The sequence below is a fragment of the Lepeophtheirus salmonis genome, chromosome 14 (assembly GCF_016086655.4).
Source record: "Lepeophtheirus salmonis chromosome 14, UVic_Lsal_1.4, whole genome shotgun sequence".
Classification (NCBI taxonomy): domain Eukaryota; kingdom Metazoa; phylum Arthropoda; class Copepoda; order Siphonostomatoida; family Caligidae; genus Lepeophtheirus; species Lepeophtheirus salmonis.
Genome location: NC_052144.2, coordinates 4351329 through 4370363, shown reverse-complemented (window position 1 = coordinate 4370363; position 19035 = coordinate 4351329). Strand labels below are relative to the sequence as shown.

The following is a 19035-nucleotide window of genomic DNA, read 5'->3' as shown; positions in this document are numbered from 1 at the left end:
ATTATTCACATTAAACGCATATTTATGAATTGTGCCCAAGTGCTCAAACTACTTTAAGAATATTCTATCCAAGGGGATTCAAAATACATATTATGTTATAAAAAATCAGATAAAATGGACTTAATATTATCATTATATAATAAATGAATGATATTTGTGATGTCATAGATAATTCTTGAACGTGTAGCAACTGATGCAATGGGGTGCTGAGGATTCCCTTCCTACCCACGGACCTATATAATTAACTGGATGCTCAACTTATTCAACAAAAAGGAGAAAAAAAGCAACTCGTCTTTGAGCTGTTGACTGCGACATTACTAATCGTGGTTTTTTTATTACGTAGATATATATAGCATAAAATGTCAGCTGACGGTTGACTCTCCTTTTCTTTGCCTATTGAGTATCCAGTTAATAGTTATCATTTAGGTCGGTGTTCCTATCAATTTAAAATAAAGTGGAGAAAAGGTCCTTTTAGCTAGAGTAGATTCCTTAACGTACTCATATCAAAATGTCATTTTTTGCGATAGCACAAATGACGTCACTTTATCACTTTCCTTCATGATGTATGCTACTTTTTAGTTATTTTTTTTTCTTTTACTTACATGCCAAAATTCTTACGATTTGTGATTCTATATATATTCAAGTATACTCAAATATCCTAACCAAAATTAAAAAGTTTCTTAGAAAAAGCTTAAAATTTTACACTTATACTTTTAAAAAAAGTTTTTGTCTCTTCTAAAAATAGTTACTAGTCAAATTTGGAACTTTTAAAAAAAAAAACCAAAAAAAACAACACATTCTATCATTGTCAACAAAACAAAATGGTTGTAATCAAACTTTTGATTAGTTTGTCAAAAATAAAATTATATCTCTTGGACTTGATGTGTGTACGTTCGTGCCCCGGTGATTCCTAGAGAAAGAAATATACTTCATGTATATGGACTTCAAAGAAGATTCCTAGCTAAGATGGAGTAATTGTAATACTATAATGTTTACTTATACTTAATCAGTGCAACTCCATCTAACCAATGAAAGGAACATTTAAAAACATATATTCTAAAAACATTAGAAAAGCCAATTTTTTGTCAAATTTCAAATATCAAAATTTGTTATTATTCTAACTACAAATATAGTATAAAATAAAGAAGTAAAAAATGTCTTTACGTTTGTAGGCGCGTTATTTCTGAACTTGTTCAAATTTAATATAGCTACCAATATTTATTCTGAAATTACTTCGTATCTAAAGAAGAATTTAATAAGATATCATTTAAATCATCCTGAGAATCATGAAAAAAAAAAAAAAGTTGAATCTTGAAAAATTCTTATATATAATCTGCTGGTCATCGTGCTCGGGTCCGTTAACATGCTTCGACATTGTAACAATCATCCAGATAAGTTTTATTATTATTTTATTATTATGCAGTCAGTTCAAAACAAAAACCCAGCGACGAAGTATTACATCTGATATAAAGAAAATATACAACCTATACTTTGTTTGCCATTTAGGAGACCTAGGTAAACCATGGACACCATATCATATATGGTCGGATTGTAGAACTAGATTATGGGATTGATTTAACGAAAATAAATCCTCAATGCAATTTACTGTCCCCATGATATGGAGAGAGCCAAAAAAATAATTATGCTGACTGTTATTTCTATAGTGTGAACTTAATGGGGGTTTCTGCCAAGAACAAACACTTGATTTAATATCCAAACATGGAGTCAGCACGTACACCATTAAAATATGATGACTCATTGCCAATTCCAATCTCCCTAGATTATATCGGAGATGACATGGAAAGTCTTGGAGGTGCAACTTGCGTTTCCGGACCATCTGCAGATACAAATTACACTTACGAAGATACAACTTTAGACCCTAAACTCTTCAACCAAGAACAGTTGAATGATCTTGCTAGTGACTCGTGCCTACTTAAGAAAAATCAGAACTTCTTGCTTCAAGACTAAAGAGAACAATTCACTTGAACATTAAGTTCAATTCACTTGAAGATGTAAAAACCAAACAAACATATATATATAATATATAATCCTGTGGATGCCCCTGATGGCGACATATAAATATCGTTAAGAGTGAGAGGGGATAGTTTAACATCCTTTACATTAATGACCACCATAAATTAAAATATTTATCCCATAAAAAAATAATATACCGTATTTAAAGAAATATAGAGCGCATACATTGCACATTGTAATAAGTACATATATTTATAACATATATTTTTATAAAATAACATATAAAAATAAAATCACAGTTTAAAGTGTCAATAAGTTTGTCACTACCATCAAGGATTTAGCCCAATGCTTCCAAATTGCCTGAATACAAAGGAAACAAATATTCAAGTCATGTCCAGTATACAATATTACGAAATAATTTATAAGAATATTTATAATTTACCTATACAAATGGTCATCCTCAATAAACTCTGTTTTCTTTCCCCCAACAGCTTCCAATTTTATATCATACTGATGGTCTAGTCCAAGGTATGTATCTGACATTATATAAAGCGTGAGTATTAATCTCTTCGGATTGACTGGTGTATAAAAGGTTAGTTGATCACGTTTATCTTTTGATGCAACCATACATCGCTTAAGAGCCACTAATTCTCCACCTATACATGCCTCAGTATCACCCAATACAAGGAACCATCCCTCATCTTTTAGTTTTGGAAACCTAGTAAAACAGTTGAAAATTTGAATGAGGACAACGTGAGCCATTATACGAAGGTAACAAAGTTCAACATGCGTGTGAGAGATAACTAATTTATTCGTTTAAATACGTATCTGAATTATAAGTATTATTTATCTGTATACTCATCCTCTCTTTCGAGAACCTTGTTCCAGTAATTTTCCCATAAGTAAAAAGCCATCATAAAAGGTTTAAGACCCAAAACTGTGGCCCGGTAATCTTTTTTTTTACTTCAGGAGACAAAAAAAAAGTCAAATGGGACCAGTGTGGAATTTAAGAAGATTGCCACGACTGGGAGCCCGCACCGTACAGAATTTGGAAAAAAAAAAAATTATAAAAAATGTTATTAAAAAGACCACGAAAATATAAATAGAAAAAGCATTGTAATTTTTAAAATTGGAATTAAATATTATTTTCAGTCTAGGTCTTTTCTAAAAAAAAAAAGTCAATCAATTGATCTAATTAAAAAATGCCCGAAAAAAAAAATGTCATTTGAAGAAAAAGGCCACGCTCACGCTAAACCGAGCCTGGCTGGCACCAAGTCTGGACTATTGTTTGGATACCCTTATTTGTACATATCAAAAGCATTATTGATGCCCATTTTTCACATTTTTTGAGAGACCAAGATTTTTATGAAGCCAACTTAAAATTGTACCTACAGACTCGATAAACTTAATTTCAGATGTTTCTAGAGGATACACCTCCTTGATCAGTCAGGTCCTTTCCTTTCCCAAAGTTCGATGCAAGTATACTGATTTGGCCTATGAATAAGCTCCAATTTCTATATGACTCATTCATGATGGTCTTGATCTCGGATGATTGCCCTGATAACTTTGGATAGTATATAAGAGCAGTTAAATATGGGAATTAAATCATTGTTAATATCTGGGATTCATTTTCCATAAAAGTATAGATATATTTAAAAATTCAAACCAACTTACTCTTTAAGTATCGAGATACTAGAACGCTCGCATAATATACTTTATTACCCTCGTTTATCTATAAATTTTACTTTGGAGCAAATGCATGTTTGCGGCTTCTCGTTGTTCTCTTAATTTCCAAACATAATAAATACTCTTCATCTGTTGCAACCTCAATCCAATCTTCTCCAACAGGGAATATATTACCACGAGAGTCCTTTAAACTTAAATTTACTGTCATCATAGGTAAGTTGGAAAGGATCGTGTGTATTTCACGTATTTTTGCTTCATCCAAATGAGCTGCTCCCTTCAATGTCTTTGAAAGTCCATTAAAATCTCCTAAACATGGAAAAATTATTTTAATACCTCATCTTTTTTTTTGACTTTTTACCTTTATAACAGTGAATGGTGCCAGGCAAACCTCCTCCCGGAACATTTTTGAAAAAAACTTCGTCTCGAGATTCCATGTAAGGTAATATGCATGTTGCATTATCACTGTCCCATCGAGCTTGAACAACCATTTGCATAAAAGTTTGTATCACTAATGTTGAAGATAAATATCCAAAATCCGCAGAAATATCTATCATGGCTTGCAATATACGAATACTTTGATCAAGGACAGACTTTGTGTCTGTATTATAATCAGAATTTGGAAGAGGTTGTCTAGAAAAGTGACAAGCCAGTAATATTCTAACTTTAGTATGAGGTGATTCCATTGCAAGTCGGGACAAATTGCAAGGTAGATTAGCGGCAAGGTCCGTGTTAATAGTGTCTTCATTATGTCGAACGGGTAGCTCAGAATACTCTTTAACATCACTTAACGTACCAAGAACATCGTCAATGGACATATCACCCTTAATAGTATCTAAGGACCATAATAATAATTTACTATCTATTAATCATTTAATCATGCACATAATACCTTTTAGAAGGCCAACAGTTTCATGAGACAAATAGTAGTAAGAAGCAACTTTTCCCAAGAAACTCGCAGATAAAACAGATTCGTTTTCATGAGAGTTGTCTAAACAGCCGTAATTTTGAAGAACGATAATAGCTTTATCAATAATCTCAGTCAAAAAAGAATTAAAATTCGAATCATCAACACCTTCCAACCCATAAAAAGCTGGATTCCGAATGACTCTTCTAAAAAAATAAGTCCATGTGATGTAATCTAAAGCTTCTTGTTTTGTAGAAATAGTTGTAGCAACTATTTCAGCGTTTAAATGATCAGGTAAAGCACCTAAAAGGCTAGATTCAACAGGGAAAGGTTCATATAAGAACTTTTTTATAGAAATTCTTTTTAACATCATGCACAAAAACGCAAGCCACTCCAACATCGTCAAATTGTGGACGCCCTGCTCTACCCATCATTTGAAGAACATCAGTTATAGGCATATCAACATATCGCTTGGTTTTTCCATCGTAATATTCCGTACCTATCAAAATAAATATAAGATACGTAATTCAGCTTAACTTGAATAAATTAATATTACCTTTAATTATAACAAGATGTGTAGGAAAATTAACACCCCAAGCCACGGTTGATGTTGCTATTAATACTTGTATCTTCTGATTTACATACAATTCTTCGACAATCTTTCTGTCATTCTCTACTAAACCGGCATGATGAAATCCAATTCCAAAGGCGAGTGTGAGTCGCAAATTTAAATCTTTTATAGAATGTCTTGTGATCTGTTCCATTTCATCTCCTCCTAAATGTAACCACATTTTAGGATCATCTTCTGCAGCTAAGTAGGAAATTAAATCTAATGCTGTTAGTCTAGTTTGTCTTCTTGATGATACGAAAATCAAGGAGGGCTTATAAGGACTATGCATACGGATAGCTTGATAAGCTGGTTTATTCATAGTAGCCATTCGAGGGCAATAATGCTTTCCAGGATAACCATTAATGTGAACTTCCAATGGAACAGGACGAACAGAAGGGCGAAAATTATATAATCCAACTTTATCAATATTTAGCCAATCCGCAAGATCTCTTGCATTAGCTAATGCTGTCGACAACCCAACTATTCTAAGGTTTCGTTCAGTATGTGAGGATATAAAATTTGTTCGAGAAACGACTACTTCCAAAACAGGACCACGGTCAGAACCCAAAAGATGTATTTCATCAATAACAATAAGGGCTACATTTTGAACATACTTCCGCGTTTGCCAAGATCGGGAAACACCGTCCCACTTTTCAGGGGTTGTTATGATAACAGTAGATGATTCAATTGCTCTAATGTCTGGAGTTACGTCACCAGTTAATTCCACGACTTTTAGCCCAAGATGTTTCTCAAGTCGAATTTTCCAATCAGACATACGTTCTTTAACAAGAGCCTTTAGGGGGGCAATATATACAACCTTGCCCTTGGGATAATCCCTAAAAACTTTAAACATGGCAATTTCAGCCGCAATGGTTTTACCAGATCCAGTAGGAGCACCAAGTAACAAATTTTTATCTGTATGGTAAAGGGAATGAAATATTTGAGTTTGGATAGGATTGAAATGACTAAATGAGTAAAGAGACTCAAATTTCGGATTATTGAGAGCTTTAACAGGCAAAGGTTGTAGATCTAACAGATCTGTGTGAGGTGGATGGTGATCAGGAAGAATAAGATGTTTAAATGATACTGGACATACAGTCTCACTACCTAACCATTTATCAGAAGTGAGTCGAAGGTAATACTGAGTTGGAAGAGGTTCAAAAATAGGAATAACGAAAACTAGTTCCATTGGTATGATATTGATCACTTGTTTTTTAGTAAGCGTAATGTACTCATGATGATAAATAAAATTATTTTCTGGATCTTCAACCCAAATCCAGAATGATTCTCCCACATAGCCATGTATTTTGTCGTTCCACTTAAAATCTGGAGTTATTGTCAACCTGATTCGAACAACTGTTCTTGTAATAGGTTGTAAATAAGCATCCAAAGTGGCTAATGGGACTTCATGGGCACAACGTTTAATATCGATGCCTGCCTTGACATGATGTATCAGATGGCCAATATCTTTTGCATTGCTCTCACGAATGTTCTCCAAATTAATATTTCGATTTTCAAGTTTGCTAAGAATTTCGTACTTCATATGGGGATGTTGCTTCAATGCTGATTCAAAGTCCCACATTTGACGCTCAATCATCTTGGAAAGTTTAAGTAAACGGCCAGCCAGAAGAGGCCAATTTTTACGTAATACTATTTCAAATAGTGCTCTAACGATTCTAGAGGCATTTGTAATGACATATCCTTGATCCGATACGAGTGAAAATGATTTAACGTATCCACGAGAAATGTACGTTTGAATCAAAATGTTCACTTTACCATGAACATTTTCTGAGCCACCTGCTACAGGAAGCATTTCGCAATTTTCTCGAGTTAATTCATCCAATTCCTCTAATTCCTCATCTCTAACTTTTAATTGCTCAAATTCTTGAGCCTTAGTTATCATTGTCAATATTTCTCGTTCGTTCATTATAGGTCTCAAATGTTCGTTGAATATTTCGACAGTATCATATTTAATATAAAAATGTGAAGCAGTTCTACCCAAATCAGTAGAGTTCAGATAGCTGGTACGCTCACAGTATCTCACCATCTTCGCACGATCCAGCCTTTGAGATGCCTCAATAACAATTTCTCTACGTTTTTCTTCTAAAAGTGGATCATCATTAAGTTGCTTATGAGTAAGTCCATACACGAGAGGATTGAGTCTCATTCGTACAAAAAGGTAAGTATAGGAAAGCCAATTTATAGCTTCTTCTACCGTAGATACTGTTCCTAGTGAAACTTCGGCATTTAAATTGTCAGCAATCAGAGATATAAAGTTTGATTCTATAGGAAACTGATTCGTTAAAAGAGACAAATATAGGGAGAGTTTATCATGTGAAGTTAAAATGATTCCGTGTCCTGATTTGGAAGGGGGAAAGAAAATTATTTTTAAGCCATTTTAAATTTTAAAAACTTACCAGACTTATCAAATTGAGGCCTTCCAGCTCGGCCAAATATCTGTAAAACATCTAATATACCAATATCAACGAAACTACTTTTTTTAGCATCATAAATTTCAGTTCCTTTAATAATTACTCCATGGGCTGGTAAATTAACTCCCCAAGCCAAGGTGGCAGTACATACCAAAACCTATGTATATATATATATATTGGTTAACAAAATTAAATACATATGAAAAAACAAAACCTTAATTAATCCTTGAGAAAAAAGCTTTTCAACTATATTTCTATCGGATCGCAGCATTCCTGCATGATGAGTACCAATACCCGATTGAAAGAGCTCCATGATGTGCTTGTTACGAGATTTACTTAGAGCTTTCATCGCAATACCAAGTTGAGAAGTATTTTCAGGTTCAAAGAGAGCAGCATGTCCATGATTTTGAGCAGATTCTTTCAGATTTAATGCAGTTTTAACAGTAGCATTGCGAGCATGTACAAACACCATGACTTGTTTATCTTTTCTTAGAAATTCTACGACTTTGTCATAACATATTTCATTCATGTCTTGAGATTGTTTTAATGCTTTAGTTTCTTTAACACCAATAAAAGTTTGAGCAAGGGGAATGGGTCTAAACCTTCCATCAAAGAAAAATAGCCCCTTGAACGGATCAACCCTCAAAAAACGAGACACGTCTATATAGTTTGGCAATGTAGCGGAGAGTCCAACAATACGAATAAGTGTTTGAGAGCTTTCCACTAAACGAAGAGTTCTTGCAACTAGAGCTTCAATAACAGGACCTCGATCTCCATGAAGTAAATGCACTTCATCAATAATTAATAGACGAACTAACTGAGCCAGAGACACATCACCAGGTTTACGTGTAACCACATCCCATTTTTCCGGAGTAGTTACAAGCATTTGCGTTTGAAGAATTTCAGATTTAGTTAATTGCATATCACCAGTCAATTCCTTTACCGTTAAGCCTAAATTAGGCAATCAATACTATAATGAGTATACTTATCATCAATCGAAAAATGACTTCACTAATATTAATTAAAAAGAAATGTGGTCAACACAAAAACAAGCTGGAATGATTTTTCTCAAAATAGAGTCTAGATATCATTTGTTAACAAATTGTACTTCTTAAACGTTTGGAAGCGCCAAAAATTGAACTAAAAGTAGTCAAAATTAATCGTCACTATGAAATAATTAGAAATTTTATTTGTAAGAGCCATATTGAGGTCAAATTAAATCACATAAATCAAATAAAGGATTTAAACTATAATTAGTACATTTGGGTATCTCAACTCATCCCATAAAATTGAATAGAAAGCCTATAATTGATCGAAATATGTCTATGAAATTTTGGGCTATATGTATTTATATGATTTTTTTTAAATCTACTTTTCTCAATTTTCGTTCAAGATTGTTTTTGTGTTAACTCACTATAAATAAATTTTAAGGGTAAAACAAGAATTTATATATCAAGCATTTAGTAGTCATTGCCTAATGGAGAAAGTTTTCTTGAGAAGTTTGTTGTCATTTCAGCTGCTAAGGCCTTCATTGGCGCCACATATACAATTTTGAACTTGTCCTTTTTAATTATTCCATTATCAATGAAATTTTTAATTGTTTGAGTAATACACAGTAGAGCAACATTAGTCTTACCCGCTCCAGTCGGAGCGCAAACAAGCATGTTTTCACTAGAGTTATATGCTGTATCGAAAACAATAGACTGAATACGATTCAGACTTTCAATACCATTAAATACAGTTTGTCCAATATCATCAAGAGTTTCGATGGGAATAAGATTTTTACCAACATCTACTGGAGCTTTTTCTGATGCTGGAATATAGACCTCTTCAAATTTCTTGTGATCTTTGCGCTCAAAACCAACAGGGAGAGCTATTTTAGAGCCATGGATAAATCCTGAAGTTTGTTTAACAACTGCCTTAGAATCAAAAACAAATGGATAGCTTGGCTGAGGCGAAACAGATTTTCTAAAATCATTATTTGTTGAAAGGACAGGCATAGGCTTCATTATCGTTGAGGCAAGAACGGCTCTAGATGCAGCCTTTGATTCTTCTATTTCAAAGTATTCATCATCAGCCATTTGTTTCATGGCTTTACCAATCTTTTTTTCTTCCTTCCACATTTGCTTCCGAAGTCTCTTTTCTTCTTGAGAATGAACCAGAACCTGACAACCATACATGGGTCGCTTGTCGTGCTCAGTCATTGCATCTGAAATTCAGTTAGGGAACTGATTAAAATAGAAAATACATCAGAACTGAAACATTTTTACCAGATAACGTAGTGGCAGCAGCAAGTTCTCTTATAAGAAATCTCTTGGTGTCTCTTTCAGATTTTGTAACTTCGTCACGATACTCCAAAATTAAGGAAATGAGATCAATCCTATCAAATCCTATAAGCTCAAAGAGCTCATTTTGTAATTCGTCTGATGACTTTTTAGAAGTAATAACTTCTAGCAACGTCTGACAAAACTCTTGAATAGACATACCTAGAGGTTCACTTTCCTTTCCATAGAATTGGATTACCTTTTCTTGAAGCCATTTTGCGTTCTATTTTTTTAAAATACATAAACAGAATTGATACTTCATATTATGGAAATAATTCATTATTTATCGCTAAAAAATTACTTTGAATGAGGTGTTGTTTTCTTTGCCATTCGTAATGGATTTAACATGATCATAATTGAAGGACAGTGATTTGTCTAAATTAAACTCATTCAATTGGGAGAAGTCTGTCAAATAATCTAAATAGATATTATCCGTATCTTCAAAATGTTTCAGGGGAGAAGAGAATTTTAATTGTTGTCCAAATAAGATTTTGTTGTTCTCATTTTCCCTAGAAATGAAATACTCTGAAAATTCCTGTGTAGTTTCATTAAGAGAGCGAATTAAGCGTAGCAATTTTGTTATTTGAGAGGATGTGATATGGGGGTAATCCTTTTTCAAATCTGTTAAAAGGGAATTTTCAGGAAATTTGTCGGAAATACGCTTGTAGATTCGGCAAACGAGGTCTAGGGAGGTTTCATTGATGAGATCAAAGTTGGAATCGGAGCCAGATATCTCTGTTGTAAGAGCCTTTAATTCTTTCATATCGCAGGATTTCTTTAGTGTTTTGATGAGATTTCGCCATTCGTCGCTCCTAACCCAAAAGAACATGAGATAATTAATTCAAATAGTTATTAAACACAGTAGTGTGAGATACCTTCTAGAAGCAGGAGTTGCTTCGGATGAGACAGAGGTTCCATTCTGAGGAGGTGGCCGAGTAAGAGATCCCTCATTTCGAAGAAATCGACTTACTCTAAATGGCTCGGGACTCATGAAGAAGCAAATTAATAATAACTAAAATTATTACTTTAATACTTTGGAGATCAATGTACGATTAAACCCGAGGAAAATGAGATAAACTGTAAACGGAGTAATTATAATTTATATAATAATATAAATTATAACTAACTAATAAGTAACAAATCAATGAGTCCAACACTATCTTGACGAGCAGGTGCACCAATCACGCAACCTAGTGTGGTGAAAACATCATTTTTGATGAGAAATTCAACTTGATAAACTCATAATGAACATTGAATAATTATAAAGATATAATATTTGTCGTAGTTGTAGTTTATATCACCGTGGCATACTATTTCAAGCACCTCTCTTCCATTTTGGGGTAATATTTGAAATATCAACAAATTGTTCTCGTGGCAAAAGTGATGGACTAACTGAAAACCAAAGTAGAAATTATACTTAAAGAGTTTTATAAAGTAAATGTTAAAAAATCAATATGTATTCATTTAAACTGAATAATTATTTATTGAAACTGAATAACAATCTTAGATATTTACTAATTGAGTTTGGATTTTGAATCAAATCCAAACATGAAAAAATGGGTTTGGGCTATATACTTCGGTTCTAGATATTATAGAAAAAGGCCTAGAGGACCCTTTGTTCGATCATTCACAATTATGGATGAAATATAAAATAGTTAGAAACTCTGTTACCCTGTCTCTGGGTAGCATGGTTTATGAAGAGAGAATTTGATTCTTTTTTAAGGCATCAAAGGAAACACCTATGCACTTTTTGTTTGAATGTAAGCATATGTGATATAGAAAATATCTGGGATCACTTAAAGTTTGTTTTTTAGTTGAATTTTTAAATATTATTAAATACTAAAGATGTTACATATTTTTTAATTGTCCCCAATCAAAAAGAAATTATTTAATGAGTATCTAAACTTGAGTTCGTGTTTGTACTTGATTATTATTTCGTAAGTTTTATTCAAATAATTAACTAATATTAAATATTTTCCACTCTGAATTGATTTTTTTTAAATGTAAAAACTACAATTACGATTGTTCTCCAAAATGATATTTTTCACTATAGCAGGTTGCGTGATTGTAACTGTTGCTCCTCCAATTAGTATAAGAACTCATTTGACAAATACTAGGGATGTGTTAATTTTTATTTTCAAGTTGCCAGCGGCATGAGAATGTGATTTTGTATAAATTTTAACTTGTATTTACAAGCAAATTTACGTTTCTAAGCGCCTTATTTCATTACAACATTTGAAATAGGATTGTTTTGTCAGTATAACAATGTAATAACATATTTTTAATACATTTTAGGGTCATACATATAAAATAAAACTAGACAATAAAGGATACAATTTTGAAAGACAGTAGGGTCAAAGTACTTTTATTTGTGGTCCCATTTTGACATCCAATAGTTTACCATTTTCCTTAATATTAATGAAAAAAGGTGTTTCATTGCTAAAAAAACTTGGTTATTTAGGCCCTTAAAATTGCCACCATGAACTATGATTACATCACGTGAAGACGATCTCAATTATTGCATCATATTTATCAAAGGTACTCTAAATTATTCATCTAAAATTATAGATTTTATAATATAATTTTGGTAGTAACATTTGCTTGTACAAGTTTCAACTTGTACAAAATAGCAACTTGTACACAACAAATATCGTCTATCACGTACTCTGGTAGCGCAGCTGCATTTTATTCAACTGACATGAAGTCAAAAAAGAATGGTGAAATCGCATAAGAAGTGACGTCAAATGAAAACAAAGCCTAAAACGGAAAGATAATTATAATGACGTCACATATTTGGAAGAGTCCAATGTCGTCGTCGCAGCAAGAAATGAGCTCCATTCAAATTGAGCCACATCGACAAGAGGCGTCTCTTCGTGGTGCTGAATCATGTCAGAAATAGGGAGAGCCTTTTAAACTGGAATCGGCTATCGGGGAAAGATGCTCCTGGCTCCGTTCCAAACGGTTTTCCGGTTTCTGTTTCTGAGCTCTGCCCTGGCTTACACAAACTCCGTTTATGATATTTTTGACATCGGGAAGTAAGTTGACTCGCCCTTTTATCTCTCGGAGTTGCATCCTATGATATGATAATTAATAAATTAATGTTTTTTTTGGTGTTATAGAGACGACTGGAGCAAGAATTATGGTGTTTTCCCTGAGTCTGAGCGATCCTCTGCTCTGAAAGAAGTGAGAGAAATGTTCACTTTCGCCTACGACTGCTACATGAAATGTGCCTTTCCCTTGGATGAACTGGATCCCATCAAGTGTCGAGGAAGAGGTCCTGATAAAGAAAACCCCTCCAATATTAATATTAACGATGTTCTTGGAGATTATTCTCTCACCTTAATTGATGCCTTAGATACTTTAGCCCTCATGGGCAATGCCACTGAGTTTCAAAGGGCTGTGAGTCTTATCATTGAGCATGTCTCTTTTGATAAAGGTAGTACGGTCCAAGTATTCGAAGCTAACATTCGCCTCTTGGGGGGACTTTTATCTGCTCATCTACTCATGGAAGATCCAAAGTCACCCTTTGGTACTCTATTAATTATTATATTTCATATATTTAGGGATATGAAAATGTTTCAAGTCTTCTTGAGGATGTATTTAAAAAAATATAAATGCTAGTAACCTGCAATATATTGTAGCTCTCATTCATTATTTGTCCCTATTTTGAAAATTTAAATGTGTAAGGGAGCAAGGAGCTTTTATATAATTTTAATACTATGCTCTCGGTCAGCAGATATATAGCTCTGTCAACATAAAAGTATGCTCGAATTATTTTTTTACAAAATTGAATGTACACTTTCAGCAGCCAAAATGGATCGTCACTATAAACGAATGATAATTTGATAGATTTTATTTCAAATGCCGTATGAGGGCCAATATATGTATTAAATTTTTTGAGGTATCTAAATTAATCCAAAAAATTTGAATACAAAGCCTTTAAGTGACTCAAATATGTCCTATAAATATTGTCTCTTATGTAAATATGAAGTAAAAAATCAATTGGGATTATCTCCTTTCCTTGATTTTTGTTCAAATTGTTTTTATGTTTACTCAACTCATTTCTCGTTTATCACTTACCGGCATATACTTTTTTTTTTACATTCACGAGGATTAATACAATTTTCACTTCTAAGCATAATACTTATTTAGTATTTTACTGATTTTTTTTTTTACTCATTGAAGGTAATTTAACTCCAGATTGGTACATGGGAGATTTGTTGTTTCTTGCACATGATCTGGGAGATCGCTTATTATCTGCCTTTCTAGATTCCAAAACCGATCTACCTCATCCACGGGTTAATTTAGTTACTGGTGTTCCTAAAAATAGCAGAACGGATTCCTGTACAGCCGCTGTTGGGAGTCTTATTCTAGAGTTTGGAGTGTTAAGTCGATTAATAGGTGATCCTATCTACGAAACATATGCCCGTAAAGCTGTTGCTGCACTGTGGAAAAGGAGAAATAATGTAACGGGCTTATTTGGTAATACTGTTGATGTAGAAAGTGGAGAATGGATATCTACGACATCTGGGCTTGGTGCTGGTCAAGACAGTTTCTATGAGTATCTTCTCAAGTCATATATCTTATTTCAGGAGAAAGAAGACTTAGACATGTTTGTGGAATCATATGAATCCATTAAAAAGTACTTGCGTTATGGGCGATCCGAATGTAACAGTGGGGTTGGTCCTCATCCCATGTATTTAAATGTTGACATGTCAAGTGGAAACGTTGTTACAAATTGGATTGACTCACTTCAAGCAGCTTTTTCTGGATTGCAAGTATATGTTCAATTTGTTGTTTGAAGAATTCAGTTTTTATTTATTTTTCTAATATCAGGTTTTAAACGGTGATATTCAAGAGGCAATTTGCCAACATGCTCTTTATTATGGGATATGGAAGCGCTATGGATTCCTTCCTGAACGTTACAATTGGAAATATAAAGGTCCTGACGTTCGATTTTACCCTCTTCGGCCAGAATTTGCTGAGTCTACATATCTTCTCTATCGTGCAACAAAGAATCCGTTCTATCTCCATGTTGGAACGGATATCCTCCATAGTATCAACACCTATACAAAAACAAATTGTGGCTATGCAACAATTCATGACGTCAACGATATGAGTTTAGAGGATCGACAAGAGTCATTTTTCCTCTCAGAAACTGTCAAATACCTATACTTACTATTTGATGATGCCAATCCCATGCACCAAAGACCACTTGAAGATAAATATTTGTTCACTACTGAAGGCCATATTTTTCCCATTTCAGTACAATGGAGAAATAAAATTTGGGAAAATGATGGACCTTTCCAGTTTTATAAACCTAATTTTGTTAGCAATAGAACTCAAAATCCGTCCTGTGAAAATTCTGGTGTTTACTCTAAACATCTTCTCCCTTTAAGACCTCAATATCTCAATCAAGTGTTTTCTCACTTCAAATCAGATTCATGATAATTTAATATTATTAAATGTCTGAAGCTTTGTATTTTATCAGTCTCCAATAAATTGATAGAAAGTGGTTTCCTCATTTGTCATAGATTAACTGTCGTCTATCCTACTTTAGGTTATTTGTTATAAATTAATATTATGTTTGTTTGTTTTTTGCTATTAAAGATTTGTTAAATTTTCGTGATCCTTTATATTAATGCTTACAGTCGAAGTCTTCTCGTCCCATAGACATAATACTTTAAATTTATAATGTAACTTAATATGATTATAATTTATATAGAAAATATATTTTGTGATTGTTATTCATTTAAATTTTTTTGTTTGTATATAATTTCAGATTGTTAAGTATTTAAAAAAGTTAACTCTGGATTAAATATTTCGATTGTGTATTGATAGGCGTATGGTATATATAAAATTTGGAGGTTTGTACGTACACGTTTCGCTTATTATTGTTCTGTTGATTATTTTTTTAGCTTTTAGCCGATTTTAGCGTTCCATTAACAAAGCAGACAAAATAAATTGGGTTTACAGGCTATATGTGAGGCTGAATAGGTAGCTTGAGGTATATTATCTTATGAAAGCTTAGTGAAATAAAATTATACGTCTGATAATAAGTTTTTTGAATTTGAAACTATCCTAACAAATCCCAGTTTCTAGAATTTTATCAAGTTAACTTATAAATTAGCTTTAATTTATTTTGTTCAAGTCGAGTGTGTTAGGAATTAGGAATCCTCCCTGTGGATTTAAGGTTGATTTATATCAAAGATTTTAACACAAGCTAATTTCATTTATCACAATTTATAGGCATTTGTTCTTAGCCAAACTCCAGGAAATAACATTTTTAATGCTACTTTGAAGCATTTCTTCTAGTTTAGGGTACAACTACTTTCTTGCAATAACAATATAAACGAGCCAGTGAAGTCAGAGAATATTTTAACAACTAAAAATCTGATTTTAAAAAATTTTAGTAATTCGATTCAAATCACATAAACTTATTTATATACGACTCAACATTTCAAATTATTTTATGCCTACTCCATACCTGTTGAATTAAATTTTATAATATAATCAAGTATCTGTGTAGTAATTCATTTGAAACATATATATTAGTGATGTAAAGGTTGGCATTTTTGACAACCCGCCTCACCTGCTATAATAAAAGTTAAAATACGACCTGACCCACTATCAAATATATTTTTTTAGATTTTGACAAATTTTTTGGGTTAGAAATATATGATTTTGTCCATACTTCAGGACAAATCCGGTGCTTTCCTCGATTGTACACAAAACATGTTGAAAATGGCTTGAAATGTAAATAAAAAAAAGTCTGGAGTATAATTGTATGATTCTTGGCAACTGTTAATTTCATAGAAAATTTTGAAAGAAGCTCTCAAGGTTCCTTGGAAGACACTATTTATTTATTTTTTTGAGTAGAAACAATGATCGTGGAAATGATTTCAATTTTATATAAAAAATGGTTTTTATACATACTAAATGTCTTTATAGGAAAATGTTTGATATGAAGTTACTTATTACCAAAAAAGATAGCAAGATAATTAGGACACAAACTTACAACACCTTCATAGCCTCAAGATGGTGCAGAAATACTGAGTCTAGTCAAAAAACATAAACAAAGATGATCCAATTACATTAAACTCTATCTAATATGACCATTACTAGTGATGTTAATCGGTTGCGTTTTTATCCTGCTTTTTTTAAAGATGGCGACCTGAAGAGTGAATTTTCTTTTCCTATGCGGCTATCATTATTATTTAAATCCTGAGGAGTGAACTGCCTTTTCTACTACATACAAGATTATATTGATAAATACAGAACAGGATTGAATATTTGTATGTGCTCATAGAATACGGAGAATACCCTGAGGATTGTTGGACTCGGTTCACTGTAAAATGATTGTGTAAAAAGGTTGCGGACAAAAACGTGGGGATAAGATCGTTGTGCACATTATCAGTGTGAGATAAAAACGCTGTGTGTAGTATAACCGTGAAGCAACATCATTGTAAGCAATATGATTGTGATTCATTTCATTGCAAGACAATATTATCGTAATTCATACTATATTCGGAGGATAAAACTATTGAATGATGAAGAAACATGGCAGGATAGAACCCTTCTAATATGCTGGCCCAAAGGTTGTGTAGGTGAACTGCTGGACCCCGAGGCAAGTTAATTTTATCTACCTCTGCTTCCCTAAGCATCAAGGAACCCTTCTAATATCCCCAAATGCACCTCGTCCCTCGGGTTGTACAGGTGAAGTGCTGGGCCTCAAGGCAGTTTATACTCCACCTCCTCCATGTTTCTAAGCGCCAAGGAACCCTTCTAATATGATATAATATACCCCGACCTAAAATATTAGTACATTTCGGTTCTTGTTTATTTTGAATTATATTTTTTCCCCCATTTGACAAAGGAGGACTCTTCATCATCATAAATTAGACTGGGATAAATAAAGATCTCTATATATCCCAGAATTAGACAAGAACATAGACAACTTCTACTTAGACTGATCGAGGGCCCTGTTGTTGCACATATTTCACGTATGAATCAAAAACAGCTGGTGAGTGTATGAAAAGAACTAGTATACAAATTAATATTTAATTTATAGCATTTTGAGTTTCTTTTGATTTGAGGAGTTTTATAATTGATTTAATTTATAAAATCAATTGTTTCTACCTACTAGTACACTTTTGTTGTTGTTGTGGTATGTAATACTACCAGTGACAGCTGTATTGAGAGTGCGTTTTTTTTACAACTACATTCAAAAAACTTGACCGTTCTACCAGTTATCTATGGACAAGGCCTATAAAATTATTTTCAGATCTATTGCTATGGACCTTAAGATATAAAATGCTTGGGCTTTCTTGAAAATATGAGAATATGATTTTCGTCATACCTTATTGTTAGTTTGACTTTTATTTTAAGTCAAATCAACATTAACTTAACCCACAAAAATCTAACATGAATTGATAACAAATGTCCCAGAAGCTCTGGACAGAAGGTAAAAAGAGAACACTAAAAAGGTCACCCTAAATAAATAATAACCCCGTATTTTTGAATAAATGGATAACCACCAACTGATTATGGATCTTTTATCTGTTTCCTTTTGGAGAACAGGTTGCAAAATACTATAAAAGTAACAAAGTGAATATTAAAGATATTGTCAGTTATGAACCATGTGGGGAACAATTGCTCGCCGAATTAATACATAATACATAAACACTGATTTACAAAATGGCCTAAATATGCAAATGAACCAACCAGTGCCCCAATTTACATAAATTTGTCGTAGTTTAGCTTGAAGTGTTTCTATAAACATAAAATTCTGTATTTGTCACGTCGTTAACTTTATTTTATCTCATAAACTTTCCACCAAGAAGAAACAGCAGAAAAAGGGACTAAAAACAATTGAATTATTTTCAACTATGGAATTATTTTCAATAATTGTTAAAAATTGTTCTATGATTAACAAGAGCTAACATAGATTCTATCAATCAACATTCAGAACACGGATATGGGGAAAAAGAAGCCGAAAGATCGACAGATGAAAAGAAAATACATTGTATAGATACGTAATATAAAGTAAATAAAATTTCCGATCTAAAATAGTAATGTTCATTAAGGTGTACCAAAAAAAGGAAA

General features: G+C 32.9%; 2 protein-coding genes across 2 annotated transcripts; one reads left to right on the top strand and one right to left on the bottom strand.

Annotated features, from left to right (window-relative positions):
- Positions 1-2175: 2175 nt before the first annotated feature.
- LOC121128938 (activating signal cointegrator 1 complex subunit 3-like) lies at positions 2176-11127 on the bottom strand. The gene is given in 13 exon segments (XM_040724555.2): positions 2176-2334; positions 2417-2692; positions 3720-3966; positions 4019-4492; positions 4550-4913; positions 4915-5063; positions 5121-7532; positions 7592-7763; positions 7821-8557; positions 9081-9815; positions 9877-10153; positions 10232-10742; positions 10806-11127. Coding segments are annotated over 13 exon segments (6501 nt in total). The 5' UTR covers positions 10922-11127; the 3' UTR covers positions 2176-2303.
- A 1575-nt stretch (positions 11128-12702) lies between these two features.
- On the top strand, positions 12703-15687 carry LOC121129122 (ER degradation-enhancing alpha-mannosidase-like protein 1). The gene is made up of 4 exons (XM_040724800.2): positions 12703-12965; positions 13050-13459; positions 14116-14708; positions 14767-15687. Exons 1-4 carry the CDS (start codon positions 12868-12870, stop codon positions 15376-15378), a joined length of 1713 nt encoding a protein of 570 aa, XP_040580734.1. The 5' UTR covers positions 12703-12867; the 3' UTR covers positions 15379-15687.
- Positions 15688-19035: the final 3348 nt, after the last annotated feature.

Coding starts and splice junctions, on each gene's coding strand:
- LOC121129122 (XM_040724800.2), top strand. CDS start 12,868: ATGCTCCTGGCTCCGTTCCAAACGGTTTTCCGGTTTCTGTTTCTGAGC. Junction 13,460..14,115: donor AGATCCAAAGTCACCCTTTG/GTACTCTATTAA, acceptor TACTCATTGAAG/GTAATTTAACTCCAGATTGG. Junction 14,709..14,766: donor CAGCTTTTTCTGGATTGCAA/GTATATGTTCAA, acceptor TTCTAATATCAG/GTTTTAAACGGTGATATTCA.